The sequence below is a fragment of the Mus musculus genome, chromosome 6 (assembly GCF_000001635.26).
Source record: "Mus musculus strain C57BL/6J chromosome 6, GRCm38.p6 C57BL/6J".
NCBI lineage: Eukaryota > Metazoa > Chordata > Mammalia > Rodentia > Muridae > Mus > Mus musculus.
Genome location: NC_000072.6, coordinates 28,117,197 through 28,139,616, shown reverse-complemented (window position 1 = coordinate 28,139,616; position 22,420 = coordinate 28,117,197). Strand labels below are relative to the sequence as shown.

At 44.9% G+C, this 22,420-nt stretch overlaps 1 protein-coding gene across 8 annotated transcripts in view; it reads left to right on the top strand.

The window, feature by feature from the left end:
• The first annotated feature begins 4,470 nt into the window (after nt 1-4,470).
• Nucleotides 4,471-22,420, top strand: part of Grm8 (glutamate receptor, metabotropic 8) — an 860,026-nt gene continuing 842,076 nt past the window's right edge. The window contains exons 1-2 of one of the 8 annotated variants that reach the window (NM_001361125.1): nt 4,471-4,652; nt 13,191-14,001. In NM_001361125.1, the coding sequence (NP_001348054.1) occupies nt 13,492-14,001 (510 nt within the window). In that variant the 5' untranslated portion in view covers nt 4,471-4,652; nt 13,191-13,491. Of the gene's footprint in view, nt 4,653-4,679; nt 5,319-5,518; nt 5,805-6,027; nt 6,348-13,190; nt 14,002-22,420 lie in introns of those variants that run through there. The other 7 variants (XM_030255175.1, XM_030255174.1, NM_008174.3 and 4 more) reach the window with 7 other exon arrangements.

The following is a 22,420-nucleotide window of genomic DNA, read 5'->3' as shown; positions in this document are numbered from 1 at the left end:
GTCAATGCACTGACTGCTGACTGCGCGGAGGATAATAATTTCCCAAATGGCCTGGATTTTAATTTAAGAGGACATCATCAGACTCACGGCGTATTTAAAAAAGCATGCAGGTTCGTAAGCTCTGTATCAGCAAAATTCATTGAGACAACTTTACAGCATGGCCTGTGAACCTGTGTTTTACAGCGGCTACCCCAGTAACCCTGAGGGCAAGTGGGTGCTTAGATCACTTGTCCAGAGACAGCACCTTGAGGCAGTGTGCTTTATGAAGTCTGCCTGAGATATGTTTACACACTGGTCAGATGCTTACGTACCGCCTTCCCACTAACTGCCAATATGTGTTCCCTTGCCTACAAAGGGCGTTCACCTGAGCTTTGGAGTCTACTTTGCCAACCTTGTGACAGACTGACATTACTGGAGAACTAACATCATGTTCATCAACACCGGATAGGTGTAGGGGTGTGGCTAGTCTACTTCCATCAGCTGTTCATTGGAACAGCTCTGCGGTAGACATTTCACACTGGTTTGCAAAATTCTCCTCTGGGAGAAGACTTGAGACAAGTTTCAGGTGCTCATAGTAGTACCTGGCTTGGTTACTCTCTTGCTTCACTTCTCTTCCTGACAATTGGGATGTCCTCCCCCACTTCTCTTCTTTTCCCTTCTCCTTCCTCCCCCCTCCTCCTAATTAACTATAGCCCCTGACTTTTTCTACTTAGGTTGTGTTTCTGGGAACAAATGAAGAGGACAGAGATGCAAATATGCCTTGCTCATTATATGCACCTTCTCTGGGAATTTTCCCTGGGGTTCCATGTGGTAGTTTGAATGAGAATGGCCTCCATACCTCATATATTTGAGTGTTTGGTCCCTAGTTGATGGAATTATTTTAGGAAGGACTAGGAAGGTGTGGCCTAGTTGAAGGAGGTGTGTCACTTGGCGTGGACTTGGACATTTCAAAAGCTCACACTAGGCCCCCCTTCTCTCTCTCTCTCTCTCTCTCTCTCTCTCTCTCTCTCTCTGTCTCTCTCTCTCTCCAACTTGTGAATCAGATATAAGCTCTCTGCTACTTCTCCAGTGCCCTGCTGGCCAGCCTTGCTGCTGCTTTTCCTGCCATGGTGATCCTAGACTAACCCCTCTGAAGCTATAGGCAGGCCACAGATTACATGCTTTCTTTTATAATTGTATAAGTTGTCTTGGCCATGATGTCTCTTGACACTCCACTCTGCAGGTATGCACTACCCGTGTAAGTCAGGAGCATGCTGCTCCCATGAACCCCACTGACTCTGTGTGATCATCCATCTAACATGTCTGGTCTTGTTTCCAGCAGCCAGAACTTTGGTCAACTGAACAATGCCCACACAGTATTCTCACTGATGCTTTTAGAAACCTAGCAAGGAAAGGACTGTCTTTATTTCCACAATCTGGGTTGCAATCCCTCTTGGCTGAGTAGCCTTTCAGATTTAATAGTTGCCCCAAACCAGAAACTGCAATGTAAATCGCCACATGTGGACTGCTCACAGCTCGAGTTAAATGGCCCCCAAACATATGGTATTGTTTTTTTTTTCTTTTTCCATTTTCCAACACATGGATAGTTTCTCACATTTTTAAATCAACTGAAAATGAGAAGATTATATTCAAATCTTCTTGGAGGATTAACTACCAGGAAATATGTTTGATTTGCATAAATATTTGTGGTAGATAGACGATGAGGTCAGACACTTTGCAAAGACTATTTTCCTCGTGGAGGAAACAGAATTCTAAGAAGAGACAAAGTGGATGATTCCAGAATGACAGGCTTGTCAGGGCCGGGCTACCTGAGCTTTGGTCATACTCTCTTGACTTACACTGTAGCAAAAGGGAAGCAGAGGGCAGGGCAAGGATTGATCAACCGGGCTCAGATAAGATATGTTTCTTCTATAGGAATGTTGCCTGTCTTATGAGCCATCTCTGCAGCAATCTCTCTTCTGTGATACTCCTGGTAGACTGTAATCTATGTGTGAGCCCAAGTCAGTTGTTCAGGGGCTTCTAGAATAAAGTCATTTCTACTTGTATGTAGAAAAATCCTGTTCCCTATTGACCAGACTTCATGTGGGGTATGAGTGGTACTGACTCCACAGTGTGGTTCAACAGTTAAGAGTGATATGAGATTGAACATCAGAATACCGTCCCTAGGAGAGACCAGGCCTATTTATTTCTCAGAGGGCTGCACAGGGAAAGGGCAGCAATATGCCTGGAAGACATATTCTCTGCAGGTGATGATCAATAGGAAAACGAGACAAGCAGCTCGTTAGCCACTTCTCTCCTTAGCAGCTTACTGGGCCTTGTCAAAACCATCCAAAGCCACAGCCAGCTGTGTTGTCCTCATTATGGAAATGGGCCCACTAGAGCATTGCCCTCTTGGCTAACACCGGGCATTAACGCTGCAAGGATTCTGGTCCAGACCCTGAAGACCAGAATGTGGTCAGCGGCTCCGATTTTCAGAGTATTTTTCAGCATTGACCTGTCTTCTGGTTCCTTTTTGTTCATCTTTCATCTGAATGTACCAAGACATTAGTAATGAGCCTAGAGAGGGATTTTTTTTTCAAGTCTGTACACTACCGCTCAGACATCCCTGCTCAGACAGAGGTGCTCAGCCTAGGTAAGCTCAGACTCCAGATTGGTGACCTCTGGGCTCTGTTGCCAAAACTACCTCCCTACCTGGGAGGGGAAGCGATTCAAGGTCCCACGAGAACCGCTCAACTCCACAGCACAGGTGCAACCTCTGATCCTACCCAGTCAGTCCCACGTCTGTGTCGGTTCTGATTTCTCTCCACCTTAAAAGGAATCGTGGTACTGGCTTTTCCTCCAAATCCTCTTCCCTTCCTTCAGCCATAGAAGGAGGATGGTAAGAGATGGCGTGAATGAGCAGGGAGGACGACGCATTCTGTAAATCAGCTGACTCTTCGCTAAGAGGGTCTGGGTGGTTTTAGGGAACTAGGGAGGAGACTGTTGTCTTCTCACTGAAAATGTCACACTTTAATGCCAGCCTTGGGGAGGTCAGAACCTATGGGGATTTCAGGCTTAGCATTTTCCAAGCATATCTCTAAATCAAGATTTCTTTCTTCTCCTGGGGGGAGGGGGAGGGGGGAGAGGGAGGGGGGAGGGGGAAGGGGAGGGTCAGGGGGAGGGGGAGGGGGAGGGAGAGGGAGAGGGAGAGGGAGAGGGAGAGAGAGAGAGAGAGAGAGAGAGAGAGAGAGAGAGAGAGAGAGAGAGAGAGAGAGAGAGAATTTTTATCGTTTTAGAGTTGATTCAAAAGTAAAAGAAACCTGAACAGGATAAGGTTTATAACCTGTACACTGGAGTTCAGACGAGTGACTCGTGATGAAGCTTATAAGATTCATGATGCTTATGAAGTTGTAAAATCTCTGTAGCTACTGAGTCTAATCTCCTCTCTTCTCCACTCTTTTCATGCTTACAAGTCTCCATCCCTCCTCCCCATAGTACACCTCTCTTCTGGGCTCTGGTCTTGGGCTGCAGTTGCGCGCGGCCACCTCTAGATGGAACTTTCTCACCAATCCAAAGCTAGGCCGGCCAGCGCACCCCTGGTGCAGGGTGGTGCGGCAAGGAGTTCCCGCCTTCTCTCCGCGTGGCGAGAACCCAGTGGAACTACAGGAGGAAGGGGCTCGGGCTTTGCTCTTGGAGCCCAGAGGGTTTCCAGCCGCTGGATGGGAGGGAATCCTGAGGTTTCTGGGTTAGGGAGCTCTTCAGGAATTTTGCGTCTCGATCTGGGCTCCTTGAATCCTCTCCACAAAAATAACAGTCGCCTTGGTTGCCTGGTCCCCAGTGTCCGCAGTGGGGCTATACTCCTCCTCCGGCTCCAGGGGCGAGGTAGAAGGCGTTCGCTGGCACCCTCTGGTGTCCGAGCCCCAGGGCAGGACCTAGGGCGGAACAGCCGCTAGTGGGAGGCAAACTTTATGAGGAAGCACGCGGCTTGAGGGAGCTACTTTGAGCATCACTGAAAAGAAAGCAAGTGTCAGGACACTTGTCATCTGTCGTGTCTTCTTCACGTTCACCCTCCTCGGAGTTGTGCTCATTGGGAGGGAGGGGGTCCTGGGTTAGCAAGAGTTGTCCCTCTCGCTTCGGGTCGTCAGCGGCAGCCGAGCTCACTGCGCCGTGGTGCGGTTCCCTTACTTTTCGTCAGGTGGGGCTGGTATATAAAAACAAAACAAATCCAAAAAAACAGAACTCGGAGTTGATTCAGACTTGAATGTGAAGGGGTCCTGTCACTGGGGTGTCCCTGTCCCTACTCACGTCCGGGTCTCTGCCCCTCGGCGATTACCCCCCTCTCACTTCCCGGGGTGAATGGTTGGTGCGAAGCGATTGGTGATCCCGGGCGCGATCCCCGCCGCGGCTCCCCGCGCCGCGTGGGGTGAATGGCCGCGGGCGGAGGGTCGGGAGGCGCCGGGCGTAGACCAATCGCGGCCGCCGGTGGGAGTATTTGTTATTCACATGGAAGAGACTCGCCGGTGGCTCGGCCGGCTCAGCCCCCTCAGCCCGGAGACCAGCCACAAGTGCGGCCGTGGTGCTCGCCTCTCTCGGTGGCCAAGGCGGCGGCAGCGCTGATATGGAGCTGCGGGTCCCCCGCAGGCTTCCTCACCTCGCCCTCTGCGGGGAGCAGGGTAAGACACCCCGGCGAGCAGCAGGCACAGAAGAGGAAAGCGAGTGCTGAAGCATAGCAAAAGAAAGCCCCCACCTTTCAACTCTCCCCCAACCCTGAGCTGGCTGCAAAAGTAGGATCCCCCGATTTTATTGCCGTTTCTATTTTTCTCCTCCCAAACCATGCAGCTGACAGCCAGGTGTATGCTTTCTTCTCAGATTACTTTAAAGGTTTGCCTTTTCTGGGCACAAGTAGACGGCTTTGCATATCCGAGTCTGGGGAGAGAACTGGCGGGCGGAGAGTCGCGGCTGGGGAGAGAGGGAAAGTGGGCACCAGGGGGCGAGGGGCTGGCCGGGCACTGGAGCTTGATTGGGTGTCTGTTGATTTTACGTTGCAAATAACAAGGCGGCCACCCCTCTTGTCTTCCCATGATTACATTCCAGTGAAGAGGTGCGGAATAGAGGGAGCTTAGCTTGGAATTCCCAAGCTTTGGAGATGTGATTCCCCCAAAAGTTTAGACGGTGAATGGGAGATTGAAGGGTGACGGGAGTGGGCAGGCGCTCCTAGGATGCTCTAACAGGGCGAGCGGCAGCAGGATTTTAAATCACTCTGCCTGGGATTGCCTGGCCTGAGTGACCTCCTGGACCTGCCCTGGCGGAATCTGAACTTGCTCGGCCAAGAAGCCCAGGTACCTTGGTTATGCGAATCTGAAGGGAGGGATTTCCGAAGTTAGCACCTTCGGGAATGAGTTGGGGTAACCCCCGCTTTCCTGAACTCTGGCTAGATGGATGTCTAACAAGGATCTGGGGGGATGATTCGGGGGGAGTGTCGCAGGAAAGCCTGGTGGTAATAAGGGGTCCTCGAAACCCCGCATCCTGGAGGTGCAGCACACACTGCCTTGAGTTTGCGGTCTCCGAGTTAGCTCCGCTAGGTTGGGATTTCCTTGTGCCCCCCCCCCCACCCCGGCAGTTCCCCCGCCCCCACTCCCCAGGTCTGGGAAAAACGCTGGAGTTCCGAGTCCTGTTGGGGGTGGGGGGAATAGGAGAGGACTCAAGGATCTAGAGTTTCCGAAGCCAAGGCAGACGCTCCCTGCAGCTCCTCGGCAGCACTCACGGTCAGAGTGGCCCCGGTGTCAGGCGGACCTGAGAGGGGTGTGGGTGCCTGCGGCCAGCAGGTGTGGCGGGGGCGGAGGCGGAGGCGCTCTCCGACTGGTGCGCGCTGGAGGCTGAAGCCCAGGGCGCAAGGGGGGTGGGGGTGTGAAGGGGGACTGGGGCGGTGCCGGGGAGCCCCGGAAAAGCTAGAGTACCGGGTTCTTTCCCGAGGCCCTAGGCTCTACCCTGCCTTGGGCTTAAAAGAGAAAAGGGAGATGGGGAGAGGGTAGGAGAAGGGGAAGCCGGATGAGGTGAGTGGCTACTGCCTGAGATTTTAGAGAGAGACCTCTTAGCCACGAGGCTGGGGTGAGCCCGTCTACTCAAACGGCTCCGAGGTCCCTGGAGGTTCATACAGTTGTTGAAAAATACAACAGAATCATGCTTTCCCCAGCATCCCCCCCCAACCCCAGTTGTCTGACACGCTTCTTTGGTGCAAATGAAATGCAGAGGCGCGTGCGAGTCACCCGTTGCGCAAGAAGGCACCCCGAGCTTCCCTAAGGAATTGCTTCTAGCCCAAATTGAGGAGCTTGGCTTCCTAAGATGTCTGTGTGCCCAGGATAGTGGTGGTATGTGAATTACTGAAATCCTAGCCCCTCAGTCCCCCCCACCCCCCGGGAGTTCCACTCCTGGAGGGAATACCTTATTAGACAATTGGGGGATGATCTTTTCCCGTAGACCGGACACTGGGGGATCTCATGAACATCTGAGAATACACAGGGATCTTGGCCACTAATCCTCCAAGTGGAAGAATTGAAGACAGGGTTTGCGGTGGAGGTATTTGCAAGAAAAATTACTACCAGGACAATGCATTCTGTCGACGATAGCTTGTATTTTGCTTGAAAGAAAGATGTAAAGAGAGAAAGAGCCACCAGCAGGTAGATCTTGGATAAACAGCTTATTACACTTGACTGTAATTTCCATTTTCCGTTATAAAACTGTTTGTCAATAATTGCAAATGGCTACAGGAACCACTTGAGTTTACCTTGGTCACTTGCTTGTGAATAATCTAGATAGAAGACAATCTCAGCTGTGTAAAATGCATTCTCTGGGTCTTGCAAATGTATGGCTTGATAATTTTGCAAAGAGCCCCAATCACCAGGGAAATGATTTTCTAATGCAATTTTCCTATCTCAGAGTCAACTACAGGTTGTACTACATCCTCGATAAAGAGAATATCTGCTCTTAAATAAGGGATGTGGAGACAATTTTGGAGGGGAAGCTTTCTAGGAGACATTTTCTCAGAATAAGGAAGATGCTAAGAACAGAGCGAAATACTGTCTTATAGGCTCCATTCATTCTATTTGTTTTGTGCCGGCCAGATCTGCCCTGTTGTGCGCCCCCTCCCCGCCCCCCACGAAAGTTATGGACGATTGAACAGTTCTAAGCATTCAGACTCAAAAGGAAGAGGGAAAAGATTAAACCCAGCTAAGCTGAACTGGAGTAGTGCAGGGGAAAGTTAGAGGTCTGGAGTGATGGGCTCTTTTCAGACTTGGCTGGGCAGGTTGAAGCTGCTTCCGGGCTTGTTTAATTGGTATTTATGCAGCAAACAGCCCAGCTGACATTCACATTGGCAGTAGCAAGCGCCAATCTTTGTATAAGAATGTTCCATTGTCTTTAGGGCATGACGCACTGAATACTACACAGGCAGGCTTGTGGCAGCAATGGCGCTTTCCCTCCTAAGTTTCTTTCTCAAGGTCTGCTCCCAGTGGGGTACAGCAGGAGGACTCTGATTTAGTCTGTGAGTGCTATTGCTGTCTCAGTAGCTTAGAAGAAGATGCCCCAAGGATATATCTTTTGCTTAGATCTACAGAAAAAAAAAAAAATCTAGCCACATCCCAGTGCCTGTTGAATAGACTGGCTTTGAAAGGTCCAGGAAATGGTTTCTGCTTTTAGACACAGCCTGTTGGGTATCACCAGACTCTCAAACTGGGTTTGCCTAGTGGGAGTGACCACTCCATGCTGTACTAGGAGAGGCTCTGAGCCTGGCAGTCAACTGTGTTGTATTTTTATTTCCATTTCAAGTGAAGGGAGCTTTTCTCTTTCTGTTAGGAATTTGGGGTTCAGTTTCCCTCCCTCCCTTCTTCTCTCCTTCCCCCTTCCCTTCTTTTCCTCTCTCTCTTCCCTCCCCTTCTCTTTCCCCATTCCCCCTCTCTCCTCCATTTCTTCTTTTCCCATCCACTTATGTTTTCTTTGATTTTAAGTTCTTGGTGCTTTGACAAGTTGGAGCAGGCTCATCTGCTGACTGGAAGGATGACAGTGTTGTGTCATGTGGGTCCCATCACAGCTGAGGGGTACAGTGGAAAGAAGGTGCCTCTCTTTGGTTGTACCCCAGTCTTACCAATGGTGGTAAGAGATTATGGCTTTTCTTAGGAATCATTTTAAAAACACAAATGCTCTAGTTGGAGGGGGAGCATCAGGCTTTGACACCTGTAGATGAATCTGCTTACTCCCTGGGGAGGACCAAGGCTGAGAGGAGCATGGCCCAGAGGTCCTGGACCACAGGACACATCAGTCCCCGTGAGCAGAAGGAGCCAGCTCTCTAAAGGGCAGGGAGCAGATAAGGAGAAATGGGAAGATCTAGGGAAAGCCCCAGATGATTATATAGAGGTTATTAAACACATGCATTACCAATTTCTTACTTTAACGGGCAAGATAATGTGTTCAGATACAAATCTGCTGGCTGGGTTTTCTGATGGTAATAAGTCTTAGTGTGAAAAGGCTTATATTTGCTTACCACTTAAGGAGTTTTCCTGTTTTTACTGCAGAAGAATGTCTTGTCTTTTACCAATGGCCCTTTGGGTGCTGAGAGTGCTGCGGTTACAGTGACTTCCCTTTGTGCCTCCCAATTTTCCTTTGAGCTCTCCTCTTGGGTCTGGACTTTGCAAAGTTAATTCTTGGATACATGCCTGTAGCTAAGGTCTGACCTTCCATGCTGCTCATGGGAAAGTGTTTCCCTCAGATCTAAGTATGATGTCCCAGAAAAATGTTTTAGTTCTGGGACTGGCTAGTGAACCAATGCTATCCCTGTGCATTCTTCTATCATTTAGCGATTTAAAGAGCACTTTCACGTGCATTGTGACATTTGGTGTCACAACCTAGCAGAGGGGCAGAAATCAGTTCCCACTTCAGAACAACAACAACTACCACCACCACCACCAGTGTAAGTAACTTACCCAAATACTAGACCCAGGCTCCTCTAGAACCCCAGGCATCTTACTAACACCTCCCATAGTCAGATCAGTCTTATGCCCAGAGGCTCTGGGACAGGGGACAGAATGTAACTGCCGTCCTGCATGTGAACTCTGGCCTGAGACTTTAGATGGCGGTGTGATGCAGACCTCATAGATGAAATCTAGCAGGAACGGAGACAGTGTGTGTGAGGTTCCAGTCCACTGTCCTCATGCAGGAAGTTGGCTTTACCCCCTTTCCCTCTTCTAATTTGACACATAGTATAGATGTGACCTATCGCTTCCTTAAATGTGGTCTTTTTATGCAATAGCTGGGTTATCTGCAGAGAAGGCTGTAAATTGAATTCCTATAAATCAGATTGTTTTTAAAATGCATGGAGTTTAGGTATTTAAAGAAAACCTGTGGTGAATTCTTTTGTTATGCAAATAACCACAGTCTAATTTATCTGTTTAGTGGTTGAGCATCTTTTGGATCTGATATTCTTAATATCTTCCCTACTAGTATAAATGAGCTTTCAGAACTGTCTCTCACTGATGGGGGATGGGTGTTACTTGCTTGCAAACAAAACCAGTTATTGTGCTCAGTTGAGAAAGCCTTGGGCTCCTTTTTGAGTATAATCCCATAGCCCCTTATTATTGAGTACCCATGTCTCAGCGGGGAGCCGGAAGACAGTGTAGAGCTGGTAGGGTCAGCCCACCATTTCACAGACTAGCAAGTAGAAGCACACAGAGATGCGGTGACCTGTTCACTGTCTCCAGCTTGTGACAAAATGTCAGAAAAAGATCCAATTCCAGGCCTCCGTTGCTGGTTGGGGACCTCACTCTGTTCTCACTAGGGAACCATACAGGTAGCAGTCTGGGACATAGACAAAATCGCAGCCTTAGGAGCTGCTGGCAGTGCTTTCCCAGATACTGTTATGTGCAAAGTTTTTACTTTGACATAGGGAACATACACATAAAATAAAACATGGCCCTTTTGCCACAGGCCTGTAACTCAGACAGGGTATTTGCTTGTAAAGACTCCAGGTGTATAGGACACACAGTCAGTGTGGGTGGTACAGCACTTAGAAGGGACAAAGAAGGCTGAGGTGGACGAGACCATGACCTCAGAATTTCCGCAGAACAGGACTCACACTTTCTGTAAGTCTGTCAGAAGCCTGACTTTAGTTCCAGCACTTGGGAGGCAGAGGCAGGCCGATCTCTGTGAGTTTGAAACCAGCCTGATCTACAGAGTGAATTCCAGGACAGCCAAGGTTACATACGGAAACCTTGTCTCAAAAACTAAAAGCTGAAGGAGGAGGAGGAAGAGGAAGAGAAGGAAAAGGAGGAGAAGGAGGGGGCATAGGAGGAGTGGAAGGAAAAGGAGGAGTAAGAGAAAGAGGAGGAAGAGGAGAAAGAGGAAGAAGGAGGAGGAGGAGGAGAAGAAGAAACAAGTTAGCTTGGAAGAAAAGCTATTTTACTTCAAATCGAATCCAGCAGAGGAAGCAAAGCTGTTTGGATCCTGTCGCTCAGAAAGGCCAATATTTCTTTAAAAATATCGATCCCAACGATGAGTTTGGATTAGAGTCCACAAGAATTCTAGGAGAGCTGGATTAAGCAATGTAAGATTTTGTTGTGAAACACAAAGTTTGCAGTCACTTACTTTTCCACACATGTTTATATATGCAATTCCCCTTAGAATTTAAAAGTGAAATGGAACATATCAGGTCCATGATTTTCATGGCAATGGATTCTGAAATTACTTCACTATTTAAATATTTTATCTGATTTTACCTTTCAATAGACAGAATTCAGCGATCACTTTCTCATCTGGGCGAACAGTCAAACAGATGCTTTGCCTCAGGAGAGAAGGAAGAACAGGCCAGGTCGATGCCTGGCGACTGAGCATGTACTGTGCATACGTGTAGACATGCATGTACTGTGCATACATGTATACATATAGTTTTGCAGTGTGTGTCTGTTGGCAGGGTTTGAGAGCTTGTGTGCAATTAATTCCATGCTGCAGAGGAGGAAACCCGAGCAAAAATCTAGCAAGCTGTCTCATAAAGGATAGTCCAAGTGGAACCTCTTGTTTTCTATTTCACTGCCTTTGACTCTTGTTGCTCTCCATACCCCCAGCCTTTCTTTAGATCAGAGCTCTGAACAGACCTACGAGATACTAAAGAGACAAAACATTAATGCAATTACCAATAGTTCAAATAGAAACTAATTTTGATTATTTCTAGGACTAAATCTGAAATGGAACAAACTTAATGCCTCATGAGTAGATGTGGAAATGTGACCAGATAAAGTTCGTGTTTGTCTACAGCTGAAAACTGTTTCTTCTCTTAGATGTGCCATGGTAGTTGAGATGGCGTCATTATAATGAAGAAAGGCTTCGAAGCACAGCCCCTAGCCTTGAAATTTCTCCTTCATTCGTCCATTTATTCAAGGGTTGCCTAGTGTGGACTTGGTCTCAAAATCCAAATCAGTGGTCAGAGTTAATGACATTTTCCCTTGATGTCACCATTCTTCCTAGTGAGACTGTATAACTTAGTGCTAACTGGACTCACCAGTAATTAATTGTACACTCAGTTTCATCTAGCCACAGGTGGGCTTCCGACGTGTTTCCTTTTGGGGGAGTACTTCAGGTCAGACTTTTACGGACTCTCAGGGGGAAGCAGCTGCTAGATGACTTGAGTACTGAGAAAAATCAGGAAAGGACTACATATTTGGGGCAGTGTAGAGGGAATCAAGGTACAGCATGAACTAGGGGACACGGAACATTTTGTGCAGGTAGTCTGGATAGGGTTTAGCAGAGGGGCCAGTGCTTGGCTGGGGCTTCCAGTGCACAGGAAGTAAGTCAGCACAGTGGTGGGCAGCTAAGAGTCTCTTTTCAATCCCGGAAGAGAAAAACAGCGCAAGTTTCTCTGAAGGCGCTTGGGCATATGTTCACTTGTCCCCCAGGGAGGCACCATCCTTTTTTTTTTTTCAGGACAAAGAAGATGGAAAGAGAATTTTATGAACTGGAACTCGAACGAGTGAATGGGAAATGCAAGCAGATGTTGGTTGGCTGGGGTGGAGGGAAATGGCCCAGATTTCAGATCTCAGGGCCAAGTGTAAATAGGTTAGAAATGAACATTAGATTAAGCATCCTGCCAGAATACATTGTTGCTGCGTAGTCTCTTCATTATGTGTACATTTCAAGCCTCAGACTCCCCATGTTAAGTCAGTTCTCCTTCAGTTAAACTTCTTCAGCGTTGTTCTGTCAGAATATCTTGTGGCATTCAAGGACAAGGCCTCCAGAATGAAGTTTCCTCTCCAGTTGCCTGTGGATTTCACTCTGGGTTATTTCTTGACGAAATGACTGTTTTCTGTACCGAGTCAGACAAAATGAAGGAGCTTTCCAATCTCCAGCTCTGATGTGTTTCTAGTGATTCTCAGATCAAGGTGTGTTTACTTCAGAATTGCTAGGGTGCCCATTGCCTTCACGCTGACAGATTAATTGGGAGCTCTCGAAGATAGTAACAGGAAGATCTTCACGGTAACCCTCTCTATGTGGTTAATTTTTGAGTCTTTGCTTTCTTGCCATACCAGAGGATAAGTGATATGAGGTTCTTTGCTAAATTGATGTTCTTAGCTAAAGGTTTCTTCAAGCTACAAGATATTTTCAGATCTTTTGGTGGCTCGTCTATCCTCTTCTCTCTTCTCTCCTTTCTTCCTCCCTCTTTCCTTCCTTCTCTGTGATTGAATAGCCACTGTTTCCCTCTGGGAAATCGGGGATACTAAAAAAAAAAGTCATTAACAGAGGACTGGCTTGTTTTGTTGAATACATCACAGAAAATAACCCTTCATTATCTCTCGGACAAGATTTAAATGCTAAATTTATAGAGGTGTAAAAATATAAAGCAGATTTGAGAAGAAATAATGTCATCAATCACAGAAATTTTACCTATCTGGAAATAAGACTTATTGAAATAAAATGATAAATAAAACTATGTTCTGGCTTGAAAGAAGCGAGTAAGCGGCTGCTACTTTTCTGTTTCTCCTGCTCTCAACATGCCATCAATCTCCCTGTTTAGATGCAGTGCAGCCAGGTGTTCAGAATCACAGGGGACCAAAAAAGAGTTAGTTCTTAGTGGATAGGAGAAATAAAGAAAACTTGGTTCAGACAGGGCTTAAGTATATGAAAAATACAGCCTTACTGAATTGATCCCCCCCTTTCCTTCCTCTTCTCCCCAGGAAGAATTCTGCTACAGGGCTGAATTCAAGGACATGAATTGTTGACCTCATCCCAACATCAGAACCTCAGATAGCATTCTAATTTATTTGCAAGCCAACTTTATGTGGGAATAAACTTGAACGGAGGATCTGTTGGAAATTCACTGTGAAGTTCAAATCAAGAAAACTTGCTGAAATCCCTAAAGCCTTCCCCCATGGGCCCTGATGGTAGCCTCCAGAAGGTGCAGCCTCAGGTGGTCCCCCTTCTTCTGTGGCAAGAATAAACTTTGGGTCGCTGACTGCAATACCACCTGCGGAGAAAATGGTTTGTGAGGGAAAGCGCTCAACCTCTTGCCCTTGTTTCTTCCTTTTGACTGCCAAGTTCTACTGGATCCTCACAATGATGCAAAGAACTCACAGCCAGGAGTATGCGCATTCCATCCGCCTGGATGGGGACATCATTTTGGGGGGTCTTTTTCCTGTTCATGCCAAGGGAGAAAGAGGGGTGCCTTGTGGGGACCTGAAGAAGGAAAAGGGCATCCACAGACTTGAGGCCATGCTTTATGCAATCGACCAGATTAATAAGGACCCCGATCTCCTCTCCAATATCACTCTGGGTGTCCGGATCCTTGACACATGTTCCAGGGACACCTATGCTTTGGAGCAGTCACTAACCTTCGTGCAGGCACTGATAGAGAAAGACGCGTCTGACGTGAAGTGTGCTAATGGAGACCCACCCATATTCACCAAGCCCGACAAGATTTCTGGTGTCATAGGTGCTGCAGCAAGCTCCGTGTCCATCATGGTGGCTAACATTTTAAGACTTTTTAAGGTAGGTAAAGACATTGCCTTTTTAACCATTGTGAAAGACTCAGCAATCTTGGTGACTCTAATTGCGGGTTAAAAGAAGAGAGTGGAGATGAAGATTCACGTAAGCACTATGTCTCTGGGTTCCTCAAGTGGGGCATTCTGTGCTTGCGTTTCCACCAAGGATGCTTTACTTTCTCTAGCTATGATTAAATGCATTAATCTTCATTGTGTCCTTCCAAAGAGAATGTTGGTAAGTTCTGTGAAGTGTTTGCTCCTTGCCGTCATGGGATAACCTCTTCAGGGAGGCTCACTTTGAGTCAAAGCAAGCATCTTTAGACAATAATTGACCCCTTAGCACATTTATCAAACAGAGCACTTCCACTTTACCTGAGGTACATGGGAGATAATTTAGTTGGTGAAACTTCTCCAAAGTGGGATGCTCTGTTATGACAAAAATTCCTGTGAAGAAATAGTATTTATTGCTAGTGTGTGGAAGGGAGTGACACTCCAGGAGATAAGATGGCCATAAAGTTGTCAGGCTTATTGTAACTCGAATAGAGCAGAACCTCATTAATTCAGAACACTGCGATGCAGACTGGAAATATAATTACATATAATTCTCATTGAGTTAACAGTTCAAACTTAGCAGGGAGAAATCAAGACATTTTGATTTAGGTTTGATGATCTATTATCTGTACACTTTGTAATATTGACTAAAATTGCCAATATAAAATAGTATATGTGAAAACACTTTGAAAGTAAAAAGTACAATAAAAATAAAGTCATTGTAACTCACTGTTTTTTATTAACTTTCTCATCTTATTTATTAATATCCATTATGTAGACTTTTGAAATAGACATGATTTTTAAAATTGAAAATAATTTTCACTCTGATTTCTTACTCATTGGGACTTGGCTTTCCCAACTGAACCTGAATTAATGAGGCTTCATTTCATATTATGAAAAACTAGTCCTATGCATACAAATTTGACGTTGGGCTGGTCACAGAGTGGCAAAAATGAACAAAGCAATGGAAAACTTCACCAAAAAAAGGATGAAAGGGATTGAATCAAAGGCTTTCTGGCCTGGGAAGATGTCTTGCGGGACAATCGAGCTTGGCCTAAGCCTCATATTGGAACCTCTGTAACATTCCCCAAGAGGCTGAACAGCCTCTGCATGAATCCCCTGCCTTCAGAGACAAGAATGCTAAGTGGTAGTTTAATGGCTGTTTTCAGCTTGATGACACTGCATCAAATGAGGAGGTTGCTCTCTGCATCTGTAGAAGCCTCTCCTGTCTAAGGCAGTTTGAAGATGCACAAAGAGGCCCTAGGGAGCATGGGAGACACTTTAGCAAGGCATTAGAAGAATCTCCTGGCCGTGGGAGGACTTGATAAGAACTGTCAGCCACAGGTGTCTCATTCTCCATTTCTGGGAACTTTTAAGGGGCGCTAGGTGGTTGCAAATGGTGGCCCTAGGGATGGGTGCTTGTTTTATCCCAGAGGCAAGGCTCAGAGCCAGGAGTCCTTCGGGGTCCTCCCCCACCTATAGACTCTAGGGCTCTTCCTAAAACTTCTGATTCACGCCTCATGTTTCCTGATCATGGCTACAGTGCAGACCGGCCCTACCCAGCTTTCTCCTTTCTCTGATTCAGGCTTCCTCCTCCCTTGTTTTAAAACTTTTCTTTTGAGTTCTTAAGTCAGTGACCATGGTTAAGACAAATCCACTATTAGAGGTGAGGAAAAACCCTCATGATAACATTCTTCCTGATGGGATCTTTTCTGTATATATTAATTTCTGTTCCTATCACCTCATAGTTGCTTTTAGACATTGGTTTTCCTGTAGTCTGGTTACCACCCGAAAGCACACAATGATTTTGAAGAGTTGGGTGAAGGAGTTAAGGTAGACACTTACCTGCGATAGTCAAAGCTTATTTATGTTATTTTTTTTTTGTCACAGAATGAACTTATCTGTAAGAGAGAGATAAAAATTCTATATAAGATTGTTGGGTTTCTTTAGTGAGCAAAGGCAGGTGAAATGTGCTTGGCTGTATGTAACCTTTGGTTCCTAGGCAGCTGAAGGGAATCTCAAGTTACCTAAAGGCAAGAGGGGAGGTCTTATTTTTATAAAGCACAGAGCATGGCCTGTCTCTGCTTGGTTCTTCTCTCATTAGACAATTATTTTGGTATTTTTGGATACTCATAGAAGTATTTTATTTGATGGAGTGGATCACTCTAGTTCCTTTAAACACAGTCAGTGTCCCAGGGCGTCTCTAGAGAGACAGTTGCCTGCATACATACCTCTTGATGGATATGTAGGGAGGAGGTCACTTTTAGCCAGGAGAAGGCAGTGACCATGGTAGATGACCTTACTACCGCCAGCACATTGGTTCAGAGAGACATTATCCTAACTATGCTACTAGATTTGAAAAAAAAAATTGATCTCATTCAAAAGTCAACCAGCAAAGGCTGTGTGTAGATGCTCATCCCATCTTCCAGCTGAATCAGAAGCACAAGAATGCAAATTAAATAATTTCAGCTGCTTGTTGCATTGCCTCCATTCAGACTAGTGTGATTGATGTGCAACCTTCAGCTTGCACTTCACAGTGACGGTAATTAGGAGATAATGGTGGCTGCTCATGGGAAGGAAAATGGCCTGCTTTAGTGTGGATGACTTCGGCTTACGTTCCCATGTCAGGACTGACATGAAATATTGTCACAGTCATCAAAGGAATGATTAACAAGCTATTACATTAGAGACTGGGATATGGTTTCACTTTTCAAACAAATATTAATTTTCTTAAGTCAATGCTAGATGAGATGGGTGGAAGCAAGTTTGAGGAATGACTCTAGGGCCATTCATAGCCTTGCAAGGCAGCACGTGACCCAGAGAAGTCCATGTGTCAAACTTAACTCCTCATGGTCCTTGAGGGAAGTGGTGTTGTTCCACCTTGGTTTCTCTTATCAAATGAGAAATCTCAGCCCCCTAACTTAGAGGAGAGCTAGAGAGGGAGTTGGAGCCAGAGGTCCTGGAACTAGGAAATGCCTACACACCATTTTGTCTCCACCGGAGGGAGGTGCTCAGCCTGAGGACAGCTCCAGCTTATACCACTGCCCTCATAAGCTTCAAAGAGAGGTTTCAACTTCAGGGCCTGTGAATAAGTAGAACGTTTTTTGTTTTTCTCTGTTTTCACCAAGAGGAGTGGCCGTGACTCAACATCTGGCAGATATGTTGGGAATGGAGGCAAGCTTGAAAACCATAAAATCGGATTTTTAGTTTTGAACTTTATAGAAACATTACCACATATGCCTAGAACTGAAATTTGTTTGTTTGTGAAAACTCAAATAGTTTTCATTCCCTGGAACATTTCTCATCCTTTTTGAATGGGAGGAAATCAATTTCTCAAAACACTAAATATATGTCTTACTTTGAGTAAAGATTGAGCTTTCTAGGTTAAAGGTGACACATTGCTACCGGAGTAACTCACATTAATGTCCACAAAGACACATGGGTTACAAGAGGACAGTGTCAGACACAATTTCTCTTTCTCCTGTTTGGCTAGTTAGTGTTACCTGGATTGTTAATTTTCCTTTCTTGAAGAATAGGGCTCAGATAGCCTGTGGTGTATCCTTCCAAAGCAATCAAATGAAATGTCAGTAGAAATTATTCGAGTGTGGGCCAGATGATCTCTCTGCATGTGGGTTTGCGCTAGTTATAAATGACTAAAATTGATCTTCATGTTAAGTCAATGAAATACAGAGGATTGTCTCATTCTTCTGCAAGTCTTGGTCTACTTTACAATGTTTATGAAGACATATTTACCTCGTAGAGACTCAGTCCTACCAACGGCTAAAACCATGTGTCCTGTGAATTATTGATTGTACACTTTTTTTTAATTAACTGTAAACAATGAAAGACAAATCTGCCATATTTAGGCTCATCTAATTAGAATGGATGGATAAGTGAGCACACTAAACTCTGCAGGAGGTAACAGTTTGTATAAATCCTGTTTGTCTGTAAATAGCCAATGGGGTTTGGAAGGTGGACTCCATCACTCAGACTTTCGTTTGGAAGCAACTTTGCTTGGGAATGAGCTTCTTTTCATTAGAGGGAGTGGATGGACAGATGGACACTCTCACATGGTACTAGTAGTGCTATCAGAGGAGGAAGTGCACTTTCCATGTGTGGGCTTTCGATCTATGACCCATGCAGATTTGTTAAAATCTCTCTCCTCAAAACAGGGTAGGAGCTACCATCCCCTCCACAAAGACTCACTTTTGCTATGCAAAATTTTGGAGAGATGGCTCAGTGGTGAAGAGCACTGACTGCTCTTCCAGAGGTCCTGAGTTCAATTCTCACCAACCACATGGTGGCTCACAACCATGTGTAATGGGATTTGATGCCCTTTTCTGGTGTGTCTAAAGACAGCTACAGTGTACTTGCATACATAAAGTAACTAAATCTTAAAAAAAAAAAATCTTCGAGCTTTGCTTGGGTAGGCTAACAGAGAAGCAGCCTAAAATTTCTCTTGGCATTTATTCCATACTGTTGTAACGGTTTATCTTTCTGTATTCTCTACCATATAAGCACTAAGAGGGCAGGATCCATTTCTGTGTCCTTGGTTACCGTATTTCTAGCCCCTTGTCTCACCCTAAGAACCTAATAAACATGTGAATGGATAAGTGACTGAATCAACCATCCCAGTCCCAGATACTGGAGATAGGATTTTGTTCAATAGGAAAATAAAATCAAGTTTTATTTTCTGTGTATACTCTTAGGGAAAGAAAGAAACTGAAGGGAGAGGAAGAGGGGAAGGAAGAAAGCAGTGTATTTTGAGTTTCTATTTCCCCATGCTTCCTCATAATCCTGTGCATTCACATCTTCTTTAGATAGACCCTTAAATTGTAAATTAAATAAGTAATATACAGCAGTGTGTTTCCATTTTGGAAGATTTAAGCAACAAATAACAGTCTGAGATGGGAATAGTCCACTTCCCAGCGCATCTATTAATAAAATGACACACGCAGACGTGATTTTATTTATAGATGTGCCTTATGACTTTTTTTCTCACTTAATGTATGCAGGAGAGACTTCTCTGTTGGTTAATGCAGGTCTGCCTCAGTAATTCTCAGTTCTGAAAGTCAGAGTTACCTGGATAGATGAATGATCAAATTCTTACCGAATACCAAAGAAATTGGGCAAAGCCCTACCTTCATAAATCTTAGAATGTTTCCAGGGGATCCTGTGTTGGTTTAGGATTGGGAAGTTACAAGATTTCACCCTCTATTTTAGTGGCTGGTGGGCTTTAATGATGTTTTTTTACAAATTGGGAAGTAATCAGAGACTGTTTCTTTTTATTTCATTTGAAAAGGTTGTTACAATACCAGGGCCTCTCCCAAACACTGTTAGCTCTAGAGGGAATTTTTGGATCATGGAACCCTTTCTTGGACCAATAAAGAGGCTGCATTAGGAAGAACCCATCTCTCTGTAAGGCTGTTTTCTATGGTCTTCTATGGTATAGGCATGTATCACCGACCAAGGCTCTTCCCAATATGCAGTGACTTAGCACCAGTACCCTGGCCCTATGTCTAGCTGTGAAAGAAGCATTTTGTTTCCTGCTTTGTGGAACAGATTTAAAAATCTATTTCTAAGCTTGGTGGATTTAAATCTTTTTTACTTTTCTGAGACCCCCAAAAGCCTGAAATCCTAGAGTGAAGACTGAAGACACCTTATGAGTTTACTTAGTGGTTAACACCTGTCTCTTGGGCTCTTTGAGCAATGAGGACGTTTTTAAAAGTAGTGAAGAAAGAGGCATTCTAAGTGAATAGCTTATGATTAGATAAAATACTACTTTAAAAATTTTTATATAAGAAGTGGTCTGCAAACCTTTCTAGAAAAAGTTAGAATAGAGATAAATAAGTAAATCTGCATAAAGAAAATACTTTTCTACTCCCTTTCCCTAAAGATGGCAATTTTATTTTACAGGCTTGCTTATTTAAAGAAAAACTAAAGACTTCAGTGATTTTATTTGGTTTTCAGCACAGGTGTCTCTCATAGATTTTTATTTTATATTATTTATTTATTAACAAGCAAAGGCTACCTCTTCATAGAGGCCTAAACTCTGGAGGCTGTCTGGTGGCTCTGGTTCAGTGGCTCTCAAACTCAGCTTGCATCAAAATCACCCTGGGGCCTTGTTGAAACACAGATTGCTGAGCCCACCTTTGGAGTTTCTGATTCAGTAGGTCCAGGAACGGTCTGAAAACTGGCATTTCTAAAAGGTTCCCAAGTTTGCTGATGTTGCTATTTTGCAGCCCATGCTTTGAGAACCAATGCTCCACATAAATTGCTTGCTGGCTGACTTAGCAAGTCAAAGGATGCAAAACAGGAATGAGATTTAACCATGCTCTGTCTTACAGCAGCCTTTTGTCATTTGACTCACATCTGGTTGATCTTCTCTTCCTACCGGTTATAACCACAGCAGCAGCAGCTGCTGCCAGGGCCTCTCTTAATTGTATTCTCCTTTGTAAGTTGTGTGTTTTAGCTAAATAGTGCATTGCTCAGAAGTCATGATCAGTGTCATGATCGCTTACATAGGATTTTGAAAGCAGGGTCATCCAGATGACCATTTTTACCCATAAGACCATAGCGAAAACTGATTTTGAGAGTGTCGACTGTAAGATGCACATTAACTGGGTGTTGAGAACAGTAAGAAGCAAAAAGGCTATGATTTGACTCAGCTCCCAGCAATTTGTTTTCAGAAGCCATGACAGCTACCTCCTGATTTCCATTATGCAACAGGATTGCAAATAACACTTCACCGTAGTCTTGATCAATAGAAGGTCAGTAGAACCTCTTCTCCCACGACGGGGAAAGGGCTTATTTATCCATTTAATTGATATAACACATTATCTGGCAAAAGCAGGAAACATCGTTTTTCAGCAGCAATGGGAGGAGAGACTTTCCCTACTGCTAAGCAGTCTTAAAAATATAAGCACACGAAACAAACACTCGGTAAGACGAAGGAGTCTGGGCATAGCTTTGTCCACAGACACTTTGATTTATTTCCAGAATGTGGCCAGGCTCTGCAGTTTTCCTGTATTAGATTCAGAAAACCGGGGGCTGGAGAGATGGCTCAGCGGTTAAAAGCATTGGCTGCTCTTCCAGAGGTCCTGAGTTCAATTCCCAGCAACCACATGGTGACTCACAACCATCTGTAAAGGGATCTTAGGCCCTCTTCTGTTGAGTCTGAGGACAGCTGCAGTGTGCTCATACACATGGATTCAGAAAACCAGGAGGTATGTGTGTTCAGTGATGGCCACTAGTGTTTTTAAAGCTTTTCAAAGTGCCTGCTAAGCATTGGGAGGCTGATTTCCTGAAGTACTAGCCTACTGGCTGTTGAAGCTTTGGTGAAGCCATGTTTATTTCTCCATATCTCCCATCCCACAGGGCCACACATGGTCCTTCTGGCTTATGTACATCATAACATCTTTACACTACCAGCTCCCTCCTGTTTGCCCTCCTTTGGATTAAGAGAAAACTCCAGTTTTGACTAATGTTTGCATTATTTAGTACCTCTTAAGTCTAAGTTTCTACATGATGACAATTCCATATATTAGTATCTTCAGTACATTTGTGCTTATGTTGCTTTTAGAACAATTGCCACATCCTGCTCTTACAGAATTCTTATATATTTATAACACAGATATGATCTTTATTCTTATAATAAACTATCTATTTAAATGATAGGTTATTGTAATGATTTCTCTAGTGATACTTACAGTCTTTTGAATAAAACAGATGAATATGAATTAAATGAAAAAAGTCAGGCTCTATAGTCAGACTTGCTGGCTTCAAAATGTGATGTTTATTAGCTGTGTGAGCATAAACAAGAGGATTCATCTCTCTACAGACAGTTGGCTTATGTAGAAAAAGTTGACAGCAATCATACTTCCTTTTGAAGGTTTTAAATGAATGCTAAAAAAAGACAAAATGTAGACTCTGAAGCAAATCTCTGATCGCCAATAAGCACTATAAATATTTATTATGATGATGCTGAAGAGGAAATTATCTACCACTATTAGGTGTTTTGAGTCGTACCTCTATCCAGTCTCTTAGCCATTTGTACTGAACCTGTCATGTGAGAACAGTAGATGATCATACAGTCACTGGACAAGAACAGTAGGTCGGTTGACTCTTGGCATATGGCATGACTACCACTGGGAGCTTATTGGCCCATGTGGTAGGCTCTGCCTTTTAAAAAAATTAGATATTTTCTTTATTTACATTTCAAATGTTATCCCCTTTCCTCATTTCCCCTCTGAAACTCCCATCCCCTCCTCCCTCCCCCTGCTCACCAACCCACCTACTACCACTTCCCTGTCCTGGCATTCCCCTACACTGGGGCATCGAGCCTTCACAGGACCAAGGGCCTCTTTTCCCACTGA